Below are 17,170 nucleotides of genomic sequence, written 5' to 3' on the forward strand. Positions count from 1 at the left end.
CTTTTATAATGTGTCTATATTCTCAGCAAAATACATACAGATAGTTGGTCAATGACATGGCATTCTATGCAGTGTTATCCACTAGGAAACTTTCTACTCCTTCTAGACTTTAAACCACACGATGCCGCCACAAATGACTAGTCCTGGCTATTTAATTCCATTAGAATATCAGTGAAATCCTTACTTGAAAGGTCTCCTGATTTTGCTTGTAATCGGCGAATGTGAGATATCTGACGTCCGCCATCCATGGCTTCCAGGTAGTTTCCAGTTTCTGTAACAAAAAGCGACGGTCGAAGTTTTGGTAATGAAAAATACAATCTTTCTCAGAACTGCTGCTTCCATGGAGTTCTAGATAATGCTTGGTCATGAAAAATACGGTTTTTTGCAAAAGTGCTGCTTTCATGGAGTTCCAGCTAAAGTTTTACAAAACATGAGATGTCACTGCAAATATTAAGGAGGTAACAATTTTCAGAGAAGCTCGATGTTAGTGTCATCCAGTCAATTTGTGATAAATTCATTGACTTTGTTGCAAACCATTTTAATTCTGTAACTAATTGCTCCTGCCTTGTGGTGAATGAAGAGAAAGAGAAAAAGTCCTTCGGAGGCAAGTTGGCTTGAGTCGCAATGATGTATTTAGTGAAGGGATGATATTCCGGGTGTATTGTCCACAGAAAATCAATGCCATTGACCAGACAGTGCACAGTGTGCCCATCTCAAACAGGGCATTCTGAAGCTTGAAAACCTTAATCAGGACCTAACACTTACTTATGGACGCCACTGCAAATCCAGCAAAAATTACGACTTTCAGCTTATACTCAGAGTTGCTTCCTGTTATGCCGCTGGCGCTTAGGGCAGCTGTTTATGCTGTTCCTGTAATGATTTTGTTTGACCAGTCAGGGTTGTTAGCCCTGAGCTGAACCCTCAAACCTGCAGGACTAGTGGACCACTCTTAGCCTGGCCTCTACCCTTTGACCTATTTGACCAAGGGTCAAAGCACAAGGCCCCGACTCCAGCCAACATAGCTGTCCAGGTCATTGAGGCATGCAAGTCACTAGCCCCTACGACAAGGTTGAGGTCCTCTTGAAGGCTGCACTCAATGAGTGGTCCTTAATTTGACCACTGTAAACTGCAAAATGATAGGTAATTACTTTTATATGCACACTACAATGGACCCAGGATGAACCTCATAATGGTGCTAAAGGTTTGCCTTAAACTCATTATCTGCTCCTTTTGCTGCCCTCTTTCATCCATAGCAACACCAGGCTGGCCTTGTTGCCCAAGATGGTTCATTTTCCCAGTGCCTCATGTGGTGAAGAATATTGGGATCTCAGAATAGTGTCCACAGCTCTCTTTCAAAATCAGCTTTGAGATCCTATTTCAAAGCAGGCCCCAGACTAATGTCTGCATGTGTGTGTAACAGGCAGGAGAGGAAGCCAAGATCACAGAGAGGTTAACAGGGACACAAGGAAATCTGCAGATGCTGGAAATTAAAGCAACATACACAAAATGCTGGTGGAACACAGCAGGCCAGGCAGCATCTATAGGGAGAAGCACTGTTGACGTTTCAGGCCCAGACCCTTTGTCAGGACAGAGCATCTTTAACCAGAAAAATTGTTTCTTTGCTAATGTAGACAAGGATGATAAAGTACACAAGTTGTGTTTCATGTTTAAAATATTGGACATAAATAAGTCCTAACTTCATTATTTTTAAAGTTGATGGTTGCAGGCGAAATGCTGAAGTTACAAACTTTGTTAAATACTAGTTACAATGGAGAGTAAAACCATGCAGAGTATAAAACCAGCTCTGCACCTAACCAACTTTGTCAGTTGCTTGATGAGAGAGCTATGTTAAAATGATCCCACAGGCAGATAAAATAATTCTTGCTTCATTCTGAAATCATCGCAATTGTTGTCAGAGTAATAATTGCATCTATGTGACATTGCAGACTGCTAAAATAGATTTTCTTCTCAAAAGTGAGACATAAACATGTCAAGATTGAAATACCAGACATAAATACCTTTCATCTGACTCACAAATAAGTAAAACCTGATACTATTAGGATTTTTTTTTGGATAAAGTTGAAGAGGTAGTTTCTAAGAATTTCCCCTTCTAAGCTCTAGGCTTCGTCAGGAGCCAGAAGTGCCCTCAGCAAATCAGCTTTCAAGAGAACACCAGTTGCGTATCGTAAAACATCTGTCACCTATAAAAATGCACAGGAACTTGTCATGGCTATCAGCAGGCATCACCCTTACATTTTGCCTAAATTTGTCCTTCACAACACAAGAGAAACACCATCATCAGCAGTTGAAGCAGCAGGGAGCATCTGCTACAGGGCTTGGAAGTCAATCAAGAGCTGTACGTTGAAAGTGTAGGTAATGGGATATGCACTCATCCAGGACTTTTGACAGATACACCAGGGGCACTTTATAGCATCTTAAGACCAGTGCACAGAATGAATTATATATTATTATTAAATGCATTATTAAGCTCTCCATCATTGACTTTGTTATACAAGTTCCCCAATCTTGAGAACAGTGCACTGTCAACATGCATGTTCATTGATGGTTGCTGATAACTCAGGAGACCTGAACATTATTTCATTTACCAGTTAGGATTATCTGTGTAACTGCCATGTAGAAAATGATATAATTGTGATGAGACTATTTGTTTGTGTACTTAATCTCAAAAGAGGTTAAAACATGCAATTCTTCTGAATCAATCGATAATCTGTTCAAGGCCATCAGAAGAGTTAAAATAGAAAAAACATGGGCTCAGGCAGAGAGGAAAAAGTGCACAGATTTGATCCAACAAATGATGAATAGATTTCTTCAATTGCAATCCTTCGCTCATCAGGAATGGCTGTCTCCCAATGTATACCTTATACAGGGCTCTGAAAATGCATCAGCTGGGGATTTGCATACATAGTTCATCTTAGAGATTCATTACAACTGGGGTGGTTGGTCATTGATTGTCAGTCCAGTCCACCACTGGCCATTCATTGTCAAACTAGACCACGATTGGCCATTGATTGTCAGTCTAGTCCACCACTTTGCCATTGATTGTCAGTCTAGTCCACCACTTAGTCATTGATTGTCAGTCTAGACCACCACTGGCCATTGATTGTCAGGCTAGTCCACTGTGTAGAGATGTATTTCCAACTGGGATGGTTGGTCATTGATTGCCAGTTTAGTCCACCACTTGTTTCATCCATTCCTGATTATCCACTTCCTTTTCAGATTCTATTTCAGATTTAGTTTATTGTCATTTAGAAACCACAAATGCAATGCAGTTAAAAAATGAGACAACGTTCCTCCAGAATGATATCACAAAAGCATATGACAAAACAGACTACACCAGAAACATTTGGCAATCCCCAATCCAGGTTCCGGAGAGGCTGCTGCGTATTAATATCATGCTACCGTCTTAGCGCGTTTCCTGGAAAGGAGCTCCAAATCCACCAGACAAACAAGACCAAAAACTAAAGCTACAAGACCTGCACAAAACCACATAGTTACAACAGTGCGTACAATAGCATAATTGATAAAAAAAACAGACCATGGGCACGGTAAAAATAGTCCAAAGATGTTAAAGGACTATAAGTTCAAAAGAAATCACCACACAGTTTCCACAAGTCCTCAGGGTCCCAACAGACTCGCCATCCCACGCTGGCGCGAGAAGGGAATATCCCCGCTATGGACTTCCACAGCACCGCCCGACTCAGCCTCACAGACTCAGCACACAATGAAAGCTCCGTCGAACCCAAGCCTCGCAGACGCATCACACACCGAAAGCGACCCGACTGCAGCGGGCTCCAAGTCCGTCGAACCTCCGAGCCTCCGACCATCCCCTCTGGCACAGCTTCTCCGAGCACCATCCTCTGCCAAGCGTATTAAGATGGCCCCGCCAACGGCCATCGGCAACGCGACCCCGAGGACTGGGGGCCTGTTCTTCCCAGCAGAGTCCCGGACCTCACAGCAGCAGCAGCAATGAAGAAGGTCTTCCTGGAGATTTCCTGATGTTCCTCCATGCTCCCACGTCCGTTTTCAATCGATTATGATTGCGCATGGCACCCCGCTTCACAAATAACTGATAATCAGCTCTGGAGTGGCTGCTGCAAGCTGCGTCGCGCTGCCATCTTGGATTTTGTCATCCAACTCAAACACTCAGGTGGTTCTGAGTGATACTACTCTCTGAGTTGACGTTGATGTTGTATTTCTCCACAATTATTTTGAGGCTGTCCTGAAATTCAGAGGTAAATGTGTAGGATGGTTAAGTTGGGTGAAGTGGTAGCATGGACACCTGAGTGTTTAGGACTGGCGGGCAGCAATGAAAAGACCTTGAGGAGGTGTGTTAGATACGTGGGTTAAAACCAAAGGAAAAATGGCTGGTGGCACTTAGCACTTCACTGCAAAGATGTTTATTAGTTGTGTCAAAAATTCAAACATATAAAAATTAGTAAAAATAGTGAAAAGAAAACTACCAGTATTTACAAAAAAAATCTACCAGAAATCACAATAGTAGCCTCATTCTGGTCCAGTATTAACTCCTGGCATCCCTGGTCTCTCTCTTCCACTGAGAGCAATGAGCCCCATTTATTAGGCACCAGGACATCCCATCATAAAGTTCACTTAAGACGACACACGAATTAGAATATTATGCACCCCACATGTGGTTACAATCATATTACAAAATAAACAAAAGTATCTACATTAATTACAGTATACAAATATATACACATCCCCACACTAAAGAAATGGAATATTCTGCTGTGTACAGCAGGAAAGGCACCATAAAGCCAAAACAAGCTCAGTTTAGGGCCCATTATGAGAATATACCAGGGGAAGACATTGGAGTGCACATTCTCAGTGAAACGACATCAGAATGACCAGGCAATGTTTGTGCGTGAGTGAATGCGTGTGTAGGGAGTGTGTTTACCAAGCGCTCCCCAGCACAAGGTGGTAGTGGCAGGGGGAGGTATAAAGAATGAAGGAATGGGGAGAGGAGAGGGAGATGGGCGAATAAAGAAAAAGTGAAAAGAAAGTACAAGAAGAAGTGAAAAAATGAGAGGGGGAAAACTGGAGTAAAGAATAAGGAGAATATGGGAGAAAGAAAAATAGAAAAAGACAAAGGAAGAATTGGTAAGGCTGAATTTGGAGTATTGTGTACAGTTCTGGTCACCGAATTATGGGAAAGATATCAACAAAATAGAGAGAGTACAGAGAAGATTTACTAGAATGTTACCTGGGTTTCAGCACCTAAGTTACAGGGAAAGGCTGAACAAGTTAGGTCTTTATTCTTTGGAGTGTAGAAGGTTGAGGGGGGACTTGATAGAGGTATTTAAAATAATGAGGGGGATAGATCGAGTTGATGTGGATAGGCTTTTTCCATTGAGAGTAGGGGAGATTCAAACAAGAGGACATGATTTGAGAGTTAGGGGGCAAAAGTTTAAGGGTAACATGAGGGGAAATTTCTTTACTCAGAGAGTGGTAGCTGTGTGGAATGAGCTTCCAGTAGAAGTGGTAGAGGCAGGTTCAGTATTGTCATTTAAAGTAAAATTGGACAGGTATATGGATAGGAAAGGAATGGAGGGTTATGGGCTGAGTGCGGGCCAGTGGGACTAGGTGAGTGTAAGCGTTGGCACGGACTAGGAGGGCCGAGATGGCCAGTTTCCGTGCTGTAATTGTTATATGGTTATATGGTTAAAAATAGAAGAAAGAAATCAAATCAGCTAGCATCTTGCTTCCATTACATACATTGTATCCGAGCAAAAGGGGAGTGTTGAACTGATCTTTGAGCAAAGAAAGCCAGATAAAGTTACTTAGAAGACTTGGGTAAAGGATCAAAATTGGAAGCTTGGAAGGGAAAGCACTGAACAACAGTATATTTGTCCTGCCTCAATGAGCTGCGTTTGGATCTGCACTTCCCTGTGTAGAGGGCCACTGATTCACTGAGCAGGGGACCAGTCACTCTTTCTCATCAATATTCACCTTCTAATTGCTTGTTACACAGCCAGACTTCCCCAGCAGTCTTCAGAGCCAAGAAATGGGAGTCAGGGATTGAAAACTAAATTAAAAATATTCATTAGGGGGAGATGCAGCAGAAGTTATATTTGAAGGCTGCCATGAGGCAAAACTAAATTAAACGGGAACTTGCCAAAAAAAAAAATCAATTCAGAATTTTTCTAAAAGACAAAGTAAAAAGCAACTCTTGCAAGTTAGGTGTTTGAACCTAAAAGCCTTATAAGCCAAACTTAAATAACCACAGCGACAGGAGCACATCTGCAGTTTATATTTAGTCTAAACGAGGCACCCAGCTGTGTGTTAAATGTCTGTGAACCTTCAGGTACCATTTCTGCGTGGAACCATGATCGAAACCAAATGGAGCGATTGTAAACTCAGCGATTGCTGAGTTCACGGCTAACTAACCAAAGAAAACCTCTGTGCAATTTGAACTACATCCTAATTGTGATCCTGTGCAGATAAGTCATTACTGCTCCAGGCTTCATCACCCAATGGTTACACCTGACAACCAATGCAATTAATTATTTTATGCCTCAATATTTGCATCAATTATACACACCTGACAATGCTTTAAATCAACCAAGGCAACAATCAATAATAATTAAATTCATTGAAGCAACTCTGTGCTGTATGAGTCCTGATGAAGGGACTTGGCCTGAAATGCTGACTGTTTATTCATTTCCATAGATACTGCCTGACCTGCTGAGTTCCTCCAGCATTGTGTCTCTATTGCTTTGGACTTCCAGCACCTGCAGACTTTCTAGTTTTTATGATTGTGCTGGAATGTGTTAATTTAAGATAAGGATTGAATACATAGTAAGTTCCTCCAAGAGGATCACAACCTTGTTGTCATGGTATGGAGGCTTGCGTGCCTCAATGACTGGAGAGTTACGTTGGCTGGAGTCAGGGCCTTGTGCTTTGGCTCTTGGTAGGGTCACCCATGCCAGACAGGTCAAAGGGTAGAGGACAGACTAAGAGTGGTCCAGAAGTCCTCCAGGTTTGGGAGTTCAGCTTAGGGCTAACAACCCTGACTGGTAAAACAAAATTATTACAGAAACAGTAATAAAGAATCTTCTACATCTGAGTGTGACGGTGTTCCTGAGTCTCCACCTGGGATTTGCATGACTGACAGTAGTGAAAACCGAGAGAAAGCTACTGACATGATGAAGGAAGCCCTGAACATTGCCAGAGATGGAGGACCTTCATTGCTGCCCTAAATGCCTGCGGTGTAACAGGCATTAAAGTACGTACATGGTAAGTTATCGAACGGCGGGATCAGGCTCAGCATGATGACACAGTTAAAAGAACAGTGCACAATACCAGCTCCGCAGTGCTCATCCTGTACAATTGCTTGGAATTCATTAGTGCTGATTACATTTTGGGAACCAGGCGAGTGCTCATTCATTACAGCAGGGGATCTCAACCCTTTTTTGTGCCACGGCCCCCTACAACTAACTGGGGGGGGGGGTCCTGGAACCCAGGTTGGAAACCTCTGCATTGCAGTAATGTTAGTGAAAAGGAAAAGCTCCAGCCATCAAGCAAGTTGCTGACGACACCAGACTTGCACTGCAGACACATGCTCAACGTGATCTTTGTGGAGGCAGGCCCACAGCAGACAGGAATAATCCAGTCCTCCTGTTCTCCAGTGATACATTATTTCCCCCCCAAGGCTCAAGGGAGTTTTGGCAAAATAAATCAGCTTTAGTTGGTGGGATGATGTACTTGCACTGATGCGGTCAGTTTGTCTCTTCTGCTGGTAAAATGGCTCAAAATCGGGCAATTTTAGTGCTATAACTCAGTGAACATATATACTGCTAAATTTAAAAAAACTATTCAGTCTGGTCGCCCCACTATGGGAAGGCTCTTGAGGCTTTGGAGAGGGGGCAGAAGAGGTTTACCAGGATGCTGCCCGGTTTTGGGGGCACGTGGTATCATGAGAGGTTGGATAAACTTGGGTTGTTTTCTCTGGAGCGGCAGAGGCTGAGGGGGGATCTGAGAGGGGTTTATATGATTATGAAATGCATAGACAGGGAGTATAAATTTCCAAGGGTTGAAATATCATACAGAATACATTGGAGGTGAGAGGGGGTAGGTTCAAAAGGGATGTGAGGGGTAAGTTTTTTACTCTGAGAGATGGCTGGAATTCACCGCCCGGTATGGTGGGAGAGGCAAATACATTAGAGGGTTCTAAGAGACATTTAGACAGACACATGGATGTAAGGAAGATGGTGGGATATGGACATGGTGTAGATAGGAGAGATTAGTTTTTGATCTGCATTTCAGCAGGTCCAGCACAATATTGTGGGCTCAAGGCCTGTGCTGGACTGTTCGCGGTTTGCTGAAGCTCGCTCATTGGTATTCAGCACCAGCTTCTGTGAATGCCTGCAATGCCACTCATCGTGCATGGTGCCAAAAAATAATGATTCACTTTTGGTGGATTGAAGTTTCTGCACTGATAATTCAATCTCCAGAGACAAATGGCATGCCAGTAAAACAGTGTGATATTTCTCAACATTCTTGAATTAGGACCAACAGGACTTGGGCTTTAAGTAATTCTCATTACACAGGCAATATCAGATTCATCATCGACCATGCAATTAAAAGATCTTGAATCTTTTTTCCACTCTCCTGAGTGACAGTGTATTAAAGTAAGGACAAAAACCTTCATACAGGTTTTGTTCATTCAGATCTCTCCATTAGATGTTTGAACTAAATATAAATTAAAAGTGCAAATCACTCAATTTCAGCCCATTTTGGCCAAAACTATGCTGAAGTTTGCAGTTTTTCCATTTACAATAACAGGTAATAAGATTAAATTTTTATCTGTAAAATTTAAAACAAACACCGTAAGTGTATTCATAAATATATACACCATTCAGTTCTGCCAAAGGGTTTCGAACCGAATTGTCAACAGTACTCTTTTCCATAGATGCTGCCTGACCTGCTGAGTTCTTCCAGCATTTTGTATGTGCTGCCTGACCATAAATGTGTTTGTGCTATTCCCTGGTTTGTGTGAACTTGAAATCAACCAAAAGAACCAAATCTTGGTTAGGATTAGCTATATGTGACAGCATTAAGGCCCTGGAAAGAACACAACATAGATTTACAGGAAATGATGCCAGGGCAAGGGGTTTGTCTTAACAAAGAATTTGGAGGAATTAAGATTGTCCTCCCTGAAGCATAAAGGATTAAAGGAATAATTAGAGGAGATTATAAATGGTTCAGAATTATATTTTACTGCCTGTTATGCCACCGGTGCTTTGGGTAGCAATGAAGTTTCTCCAACTCTGTCTGTCCTTGGCAGTCTTCTCCATTGTGCCCCAGGTGTGGTTCAGGGTCCTCACTCTCAGCCTCAATGGTAAGACATCGAGTTGTTCAGAAAGACTGAAAAAGGAGGAATTGTTCTTAATGGGGAAAGCAGAAGGAAGAAAAACTGAAAGTGATTAGCAATAGAATTAGATAAAACATTTCCTTCAGTAGGCTGCTGCGCTCCGGATTGCGATGCCCAGAAGGGTGGTAAACACTAATTCAATAATAACTTTGAAAATAGTTTCTTTAATTGCTGAAGGGAAATAGTTTTACAGGGCTCGGGGGGAGCAGGCAAGTTGATCTAATGGGATAATCCTATTAAAGAACCGATGAAGTGAAATGGGAATGCATAAGCCTCTTCATGCACTGTATTATTCCACGTTTACATCACCATGCTGTGTATAATGTAGGTAATCATGGACTTGTGACCATGATTGTTCCTGGCAAATTTTCCTACAGAAGTGGTTTGCCACTGCCTTCTTCTGGGCTGTGTCTTTAAGAGACGGGTGACCCCAGCCATTATCAATACTCTTCAGAGATTGTCAGCCTGGCCTCAGTGGTCGCATAACCAGGACTTGTGATCTGCACCAGGTGCTCATATGACTATCCACCTCCTGCTCCCATGGCTTCATATGACCCTGATCGGGGTGGTGGGGGGTATAAGCAGGTGCTACACCTTGTCCAAGGGTGACCTGCAGGCTAGCAGAGGGAAGGTGACCCTTACACCTCTTCTGGCAGAAATGTATCTCCACTCACCCTCCCACCCTCCTACCTTTCTGTAGGACAGACTATAAAAAGCAAGAACTTCGACCGTGACATTCACAAGACATCATTGGACACTCTGCTGAATTGAACATTGTGGCGTTAACTATTGTTATACTGCAAGTTTTGAGTTGTCAGAACATACTTCCTCAGTCCAGCAAGTTTGAAAATCAACATTTTTGATCTTTACCAGTTCTTAAAGGACGTAGTACAATAGAATGAACTCTCTTGGCTAGAGGAGTGCACTGCTACTGAATGGATGCACGTTGCAATGATGGGATGGGAGGGCAGTCACAAGAGATCAGGAGGACTTGATAAGCTGCTGACAGTAGGAAAGGGCTGTGGAAACACCTTCTCCATCCCATAGCTCGCTGATCCCTCAACCATGTTAGGGAACACTCTGGTGTTAGGGTATATTACAAATATTAATTTCAGCAGCAACCAATCTTCCAACATGAACATGGATTGTAGGTTGAATGCATTCCTGAACAATAGTATTGTATAGTATAGGGCTGTGGACTGGAGTTGATTGCAAACCAGACAATGCTGATTAACGTTCATTTTGGGTGGCTGGAGTGTGGTTACAATGAAGGAGGTATGTGAAAACTATATGTAACTTAAAGGAAGTCTTGCAGATACATTGTAACTATAGAATTGTCCCACTGTTACCTTTGATCTTTAGCATATAAAAATGTCATGTAATATTGGGTCAGGAGGCCTCTTCCTCTCAGAGTGTCTCATTAAGATGGTTGCAGCTCGTTTTTGTTGAATAAAATATTTCCAGATCCACTAGCTTCAGTATCTTTTCAAAGACTTTGTTCATGTCACAATGCTTCAATCAGGAATCCTGACAGGAGTTTGCTATGGAAGATATTATGAGCATATAAGTTTGATCTCTAAACACTCGCAGTACTTTCAAATTCCTATGGCCACTGTGCGAGCAGATCCAGAATGAAGGAGGAGTAGATGAAGCCTCCTCTCTTAGTGTACAGAATCTGAGAGACCTTAGCTTTGGGGATGCAGCAAAAATTTGACAGCTAGCAGAAATCAGCATTAGCAGCCTAGAAGCTGTGAGTAACCATCATCCCCTTAGCGAAAGCAGTCAAGCATATACGTGAGATTACGTTGTGAATCAGGACATTATAGACATCAGCAAAGATGAGGAGTACATTTTACATGCTGGTCCTGTAAACCTTGTAGCCAACAGATACAGGTGGGTTAACAAAATCTGATGATCTTATGGAGAAAAATAACTGCTTTCTTCAGTTCAGCAAGTTTGAAAATCAACAATTCAGGAATAGCTTCTGCCCCCCTGCCATCAGATCTCTGATTGAAACTTGAACTCATGAACATTACCTCACTCCTTTTTTGCACTACACTTTAAATATACTATTTTCTGATTTATATATACTGTAATTAACTACTTTTATTATTATGTTTTGCATTGTACTGATGCCAAAAAGCAACAAATTTCATGACATAAGCTGGTGTTGGTAAACCTGTTTCCATTCTTAAAAAAATTACTATTCAAATCATTTGGTCTAGTTTTATATTGGGAAAAATGTTTTAGGATGAATGAAATTCCCTCCAGAAACAATGGGAAGATGGATTTTCTGATGGACATGGGTACATTTGTTCTATCCTGAGTTAAGCTGATTCTCACAACACTGGTTTTACATTGCATTAATGCATTGCCAACTCCATATCTCCAGTTCCTGAGACTCACACCACCAGGTTCAAGAACAGTTACTACCCCTCAACCATCAGGTTCTTGAATGAAAGAGGATAACTTCACTCACTCGCCCCATCATTGGAATGTTCCTACAACCAATGATCTCACTTTATCTTCTTATCTCATGTCCTTGTTATTTATTTATGTTTGCATTTGCACAGTTTGCTGCCTTCTACACTCTACTTTTGCCATTGATCCTGTTACAGTTACCATGCTGTAGATTTGCTGAGTGTGCCCGCAGGAAAATGAATCTCAGGGTTGTCTGTGGTGACATATACTCCACGTACTCTGATAACAACGATTACTTTGGTTGTCACTCTGTTGAACCCACCAGATAACATTTTCTTGCCTTGCTAACCCCATCCATTAACCTTTCTAATCGTTCGTCTGGACGCCTTCCTTAAAGTTCACCTCTTTCGTTTTGGGTCAGGCTTAACTCATTTTTGTGATGACCACCGTGAAGTTGCTTTTCTAGCTTAGAGGTGACATGATAGAGCAAGTTGTTATGAAGGATAGCAGTCACAATCTGCACATTCATATTTCAGTACGAGGCAGAAGAGGAGGATACTCAGTGAGAGGAACTTTTATTCCTGCAAATTGTGACAGTATCTTGGGTATTCCGTCATATTTTAAGTCAAGTCACTATTTATTGTCAGTTTGACCATAACTGCCGATACAATGCATAGTAAAAATGAGACAACATTTTTCAGGACCGTGGTGCTACGTAAAACAATACAAAATCTACACTGAACTAAGTAAAAACAACACAGAAAAAACTACACCAGACTACAGACCTACCCAGGACTGCATAAAGTGCACAAAACAGCGCAGGAATTACAATAAATAATAAACAAGGCAATAAGTTTGTGTCAGTTCAGACTGGGTATTGAGGAGTCTGATAGCTTGGGGGAAGAAACTGTTACATTGTCTGGTCGTGAGAGCCCGAATGCTTCGGTGCTTTTTCCTAGACGGCAGGAGGAAGAAGAATTTGGTTGAGGGGTGAGTGGGGTCCTTCATAATGCTGTTTGCTTTGCGGATACAGCGTGTAGTGTAAATGTCTGTAATGGCGGGTAGAGAGACCCCGATGATCTTCAATGAAAAGGAACTGTCTTCAGGGCTTCCCACACTTTTTCATGCCATGGACCCCTACCAGTAACTGAGGGGTCCGTACACCCCAGTTTGGAAACTCCTGTAAATACTCTAAGATTTGAAAGATAGATCACAAAATCTGAACATAAAGTCAAAAGAGGGTTCCTAAAACTTCAGATTCAGAAGAGAGAAGGACCTAGTCCCAATGTCCATTGTTGTTGGCATCCCACCAGGAATAGATGCATTTTTTTTCCATCATTTTCCTGGTGAAACAGTCCAGGGAGAGCAGACATTTGATATATGAAACAAATTGGCATGTTGTTCAAAGTAACTTTTTTTTCCCTCCTCATAAAAGAAACTTCCAGTGGGCATACAATATTCTTTCAAGAGTCTTTTGAGGTTTTCTATAAAGGATTTTGTGGCTTTTTTTTTAATAAGTTGCATGAAGGATTTTGACTGAATGGAAATCTACTTTCACCATTATAGTGTTGATTAAATCACGGAAGACAAACTCAAAGCAGATTAACTTTGAAGGATTTTGTTACATATGTAACAATGAAATAGAAAACGAATATAAAATATAAAAGCCTCTTCAGAATTTACGTACCTGAAGAATTTTAATTTTCTCAGCCATGCTCATTCATGTAGCTTGACACTACCTGAACTCTCCGTTCCTTTAACCTTTCACACCTACAACCATCTCCTTCTCCCAATCTCAGTTCAACTGATTTAAAATTCTGTTTCAACCCCCTTCTGCCTCCCTGTTTTTACAATCTTAAGTGCAATCCATCACTTTGACCAGTTGTTTGAATAATTTTCCTCATAATTTTCTTTTACTCTCTCTTCTTTGAAGTATTTGGGGGCAATTAAAGGGATGGGCAGATGATGTAAGATTTAAGTAACTTTTATGGCCGTACAACAAATTTAGTATTTAAACTGAGGATGGTCATGTCCACAGTCACACCCACTAAGTCTGTTTAAAAAGTAAATGATAAAACAGTATTTTTAAGCAAAAACAGAATATGGAAATAGCAGTGTACAATACTCAGCTTAATACTACCGCACAGTCCTGTAGTAATTTTATGCATTGCACTATTCTGCTGCCACAACAAATTTCAAAACATATGTGAGTGATAAACGTGATTCTGATATGGGTCTCTATTGTGGACTGAGAGTGGGAAGGGGACAGGGAGACGGGAATCATAGTTTTGAAAAGGGGAGGGAGTGGAAAGCACCAGAGAGACATTCTGTAATGACCAATAAACCAATTGTTTGGAAACAAGTGACCTTGCCTGGTGTCTCAGGGCTGGGTGTGTCTGCACCCATGCCACCCCCTAACCCTGGTACTCCTTCTCTACCCACCTGTCCCACACCTCTCCTGCAGCATTCCACACTCACCATTCCCAACATCCTCTGCAGCCCCATATTAACAAATTCGCTCTGTGGTTCACGTTGACTAACACGGTACTGTGCAAAGGTCTGAAGCACCCTAGCTATGTATGTGCCCAAGACTTTTGCATCTTACTGTATGTTTTTAAGATTTGAGATTTACAATGACTGCTCAGATTTCACAAAGAGATATGATGAATAACATTAATTATCCTTCTGAACCTAGTAGTCTTCACTACTACTACTACTCCAGACTGTTGTGTGACTGGCGTTTAGGGTAGCAGTGAAGACCTTCCATCTCTGGTGATGTTCAGGGATTCCTTCATTGTGTCAGTAGCTTCTTCTCAGTTTACATTACCGTCAGTTATGCAAGTCCCAGATAGACACTAAGGAATACCGTCACACTTTGGATGTAGAAGGATTCCTCACTGTGGTTTCCTGAACAGTCAGGGTTGTCAGCCCTGAGCTGAACCCCCCAAACTGGAGGAGCAACGGACCACTCTTAGTCTCACCTCTACCCTTTGACCTGTTTGGCATGGGTGACCCCATGAAGAGCCAAAGCAGAAAGCCCTGACTCGAGCTAACACGGCACTCTGGGTCCTTGAGGGACGCAAGCCTCCAAACCCTACAACAGATTTGTGGTCCCCTTGGAGGCAAGTCCACTTTGGGTGCAGTAAGACAAATCCCAAATTAAGTAACCTTCTTGGTACATTCACTAGATTGATTCATGGGGAGGGAGGGTTGTCTCAGGAGGGGTTTAAAAGCACTAGAGGTCTCAGAGTCACAGAGAAGAGAAAAAGGCCTTTTAGTTCACCAAGTCTACATCGGCACTGTAGTACTATTGTACCTCCTATGCATTGGCAATTCAGGTGCTTGTCTGGACTCTTCTGTGAGTCTCTGCCTCAATCAGGCAGTGTACTCCAGATCCCAAATGGCCTTTGGGGGGAAAAAAGTTCTTTGAATTGCCGAGAGTTCTACTATATCAATGGTATGAACTGAAATAATTCCAAGTACATTCTACATACACTTATTGGCCACTTTTATTCAGCATAGGAATGGAATCTGGTGTGGTCATCTGCTGCTACAGCCCATCAAGGTTCGACATGCTATGCATTAAAAAAATGTCCTGCCCCCCACTGTTGTAATCCATGGTTGACTTCCTGTCAGCTTGAACCAGTCTGGTCATTCTCCTCTGACCTCCCTCATTAACAAAGTTTCCGTCCACAGAACTGCCTCTCACTGAATGTGTTTTGTTTCTCACACCATTCTCTGTAAACTCTTAGAGACTGCCATGTGTGAAAATTCCAGGAGATCAGCAGTTTCTGAGATCCTCAAACCACCCCATCTAGCACCAGTCATGCCATGGTCAAAGTCACTTTGATCATATCTCTTCCCCATTCTGAGATCTTTGGGTTGAACAACAACTGAACTTCCTGCTCATGTCTGCACACTTTTATGCATTAAGGTGCTGTTCCTGGAGCTTGGCGGCCGACCATTTTCTGACATTCTCCAGGCACGACTTGGAAGTTGGCACCTCCGGGGTGTGGCCCCATGGACGACTGATTCCAGTCCAGCGTTGCTGACTGAGGCGTCGCAGGAGATGGAGTATCAGGATTGCGCTGCGGCGGATATACAGACGGAGATCTCAGTAGTCGAGCGGTCGCACTCTCTCTCTCTCTCTCTCTCTCTCTCTCTTTATGGGTGGAGAGTTGGCTGTCGATTTTCGAGTCAGGAATCCCAGAATAAAAAGCGAAGTGGCAGACTGTAATACTGTAACCACGACTGCCAGTCTCCCCTTACACCGTGAAAACGGGTGACATCGCTCTGTCCCTGGACAGCCTGTGTCCTGTCGAACTGTCGGGTAAACGGTAGTTTTTGTCGACTGCTGATCGTGGTCTCATTTTGGGGGCTTTTGCTGTTGTTTGGTGGATGGTGGGCGCTGACACTTTTTGCTGAAACGGGCGGGGGGAGGAGGGAGGATGATGCTTTGATGCTTGCTGCTGTTTGTATGTGGGAGGAGGAGAGGGGGATTGGGGGTTCTAATGCTCTTCTATCTTTCTTTTGGGGCTCTGTTTTTCGTGAATGCCTCCGAAGACAAGTATTTAAGGTCGTATACTGGATACGTTCTCTGATAATAAACGGAACCATCTGAAATAGCAGGAGGCAGTTCTATATAACAAGGGTCTCTGACAACATCAGAACTACATTAACTTGCAGAAGCTTGGTGTTAACAGCTCAATGCTGGTAAGCACTGCGAAGCACGAAGCTTTCAGTTGCCAATCTGCAAATTTTGCTCTTTCATTTCAAATCAACCCCTTTCAGAGTTTCCAAATGATTACAAGACTTTGAATGTGCTGTCTCAGCACACAATTTCCATACTCAAGACTTATAGATTTCAAGGCAGTTTAGATTTTATAAGGGTGTATGATTTTCATAGATTATAGGGGTGCGTGGGGTGTCCCAGGGACTGGTAGCACCTCTGGTGAGGGGGCTTGTTGTGTCCATTCTGGGATACAACACTCACCTTTAGTCCCCACCAGACACTCAGCTCTCACCTGTGGCTCCAAGTAGCTGTTTGCATGAGACAATAGCCACACCCTCATATACCACTTTGACAGACGGTCTAAACCAAGCAGCTTCATACCCTGGTGAGATGTGGGCACGCCTGTCAGCTCTGGTGGACTGGGCGGATGGGATCTACAGCGAGATCCAATGGCCAGGAGGGCGGTACTGCAACACTGCACTGAGAGCGAAGGGCATAACAGGGCACAGAAGGCATCATGGTCATCAAGTACAACCAAGGAAGATCCCAGTTTGTGAGGTTTGTTCGTACCACTAGATCAGGACTTCTGAGGTCGAAAGAGTGGA

The 17,170-nt window shown here is 42.6% G+C and overlaps 1 protein-coding gene across 5 annotated transcripts in view; it reads right to left on the reverse strand.

Moving 5' to 3' along the window:
- The window catches only part of emid1 (EMI domain containing 1), a 466,983-nt gene that overhangs the window by 243,902 nt on the left and 205,911 nt on the right, over positions 1–17,170 (reverse strand). For 4 of the 5 annotated variants that reach the window (XR_009515419.1, XM_059988082.1, XM_059988079.1 and 1 more), the window contains exon 4: positions 185–271. The exons of the other annotated variant lie outside the window; for it this stretch is intronic. Coding sequence is in view for 3 of the 4 variants with exons in the window: in XM_059988082.1 (XP_059844065.1) it covers positions 185–271 (87 nt within the window). In the remaining variant the exon portion in view is untranslated. The remainder of the gene's footprint in view (positions 1–184; positions 272–17,170) is intronic. 5 annotated transcript variants of the gene reach the window in all.

This window comes from Hypanus sabinus, chromosome 13 (genome assembly GCF_030144855.1).
Source record: "Hypanus sabinus isolate sHypSab1 chromosome 13, sHypSab1.hap1, whole genome shotgun sequence".
NCBI lineage: Eukaryota > Metazoa > Chordata > Chondrichthyes > Myliobatiformes > Dasyatidae > Hypanus > Hypanus sabinus.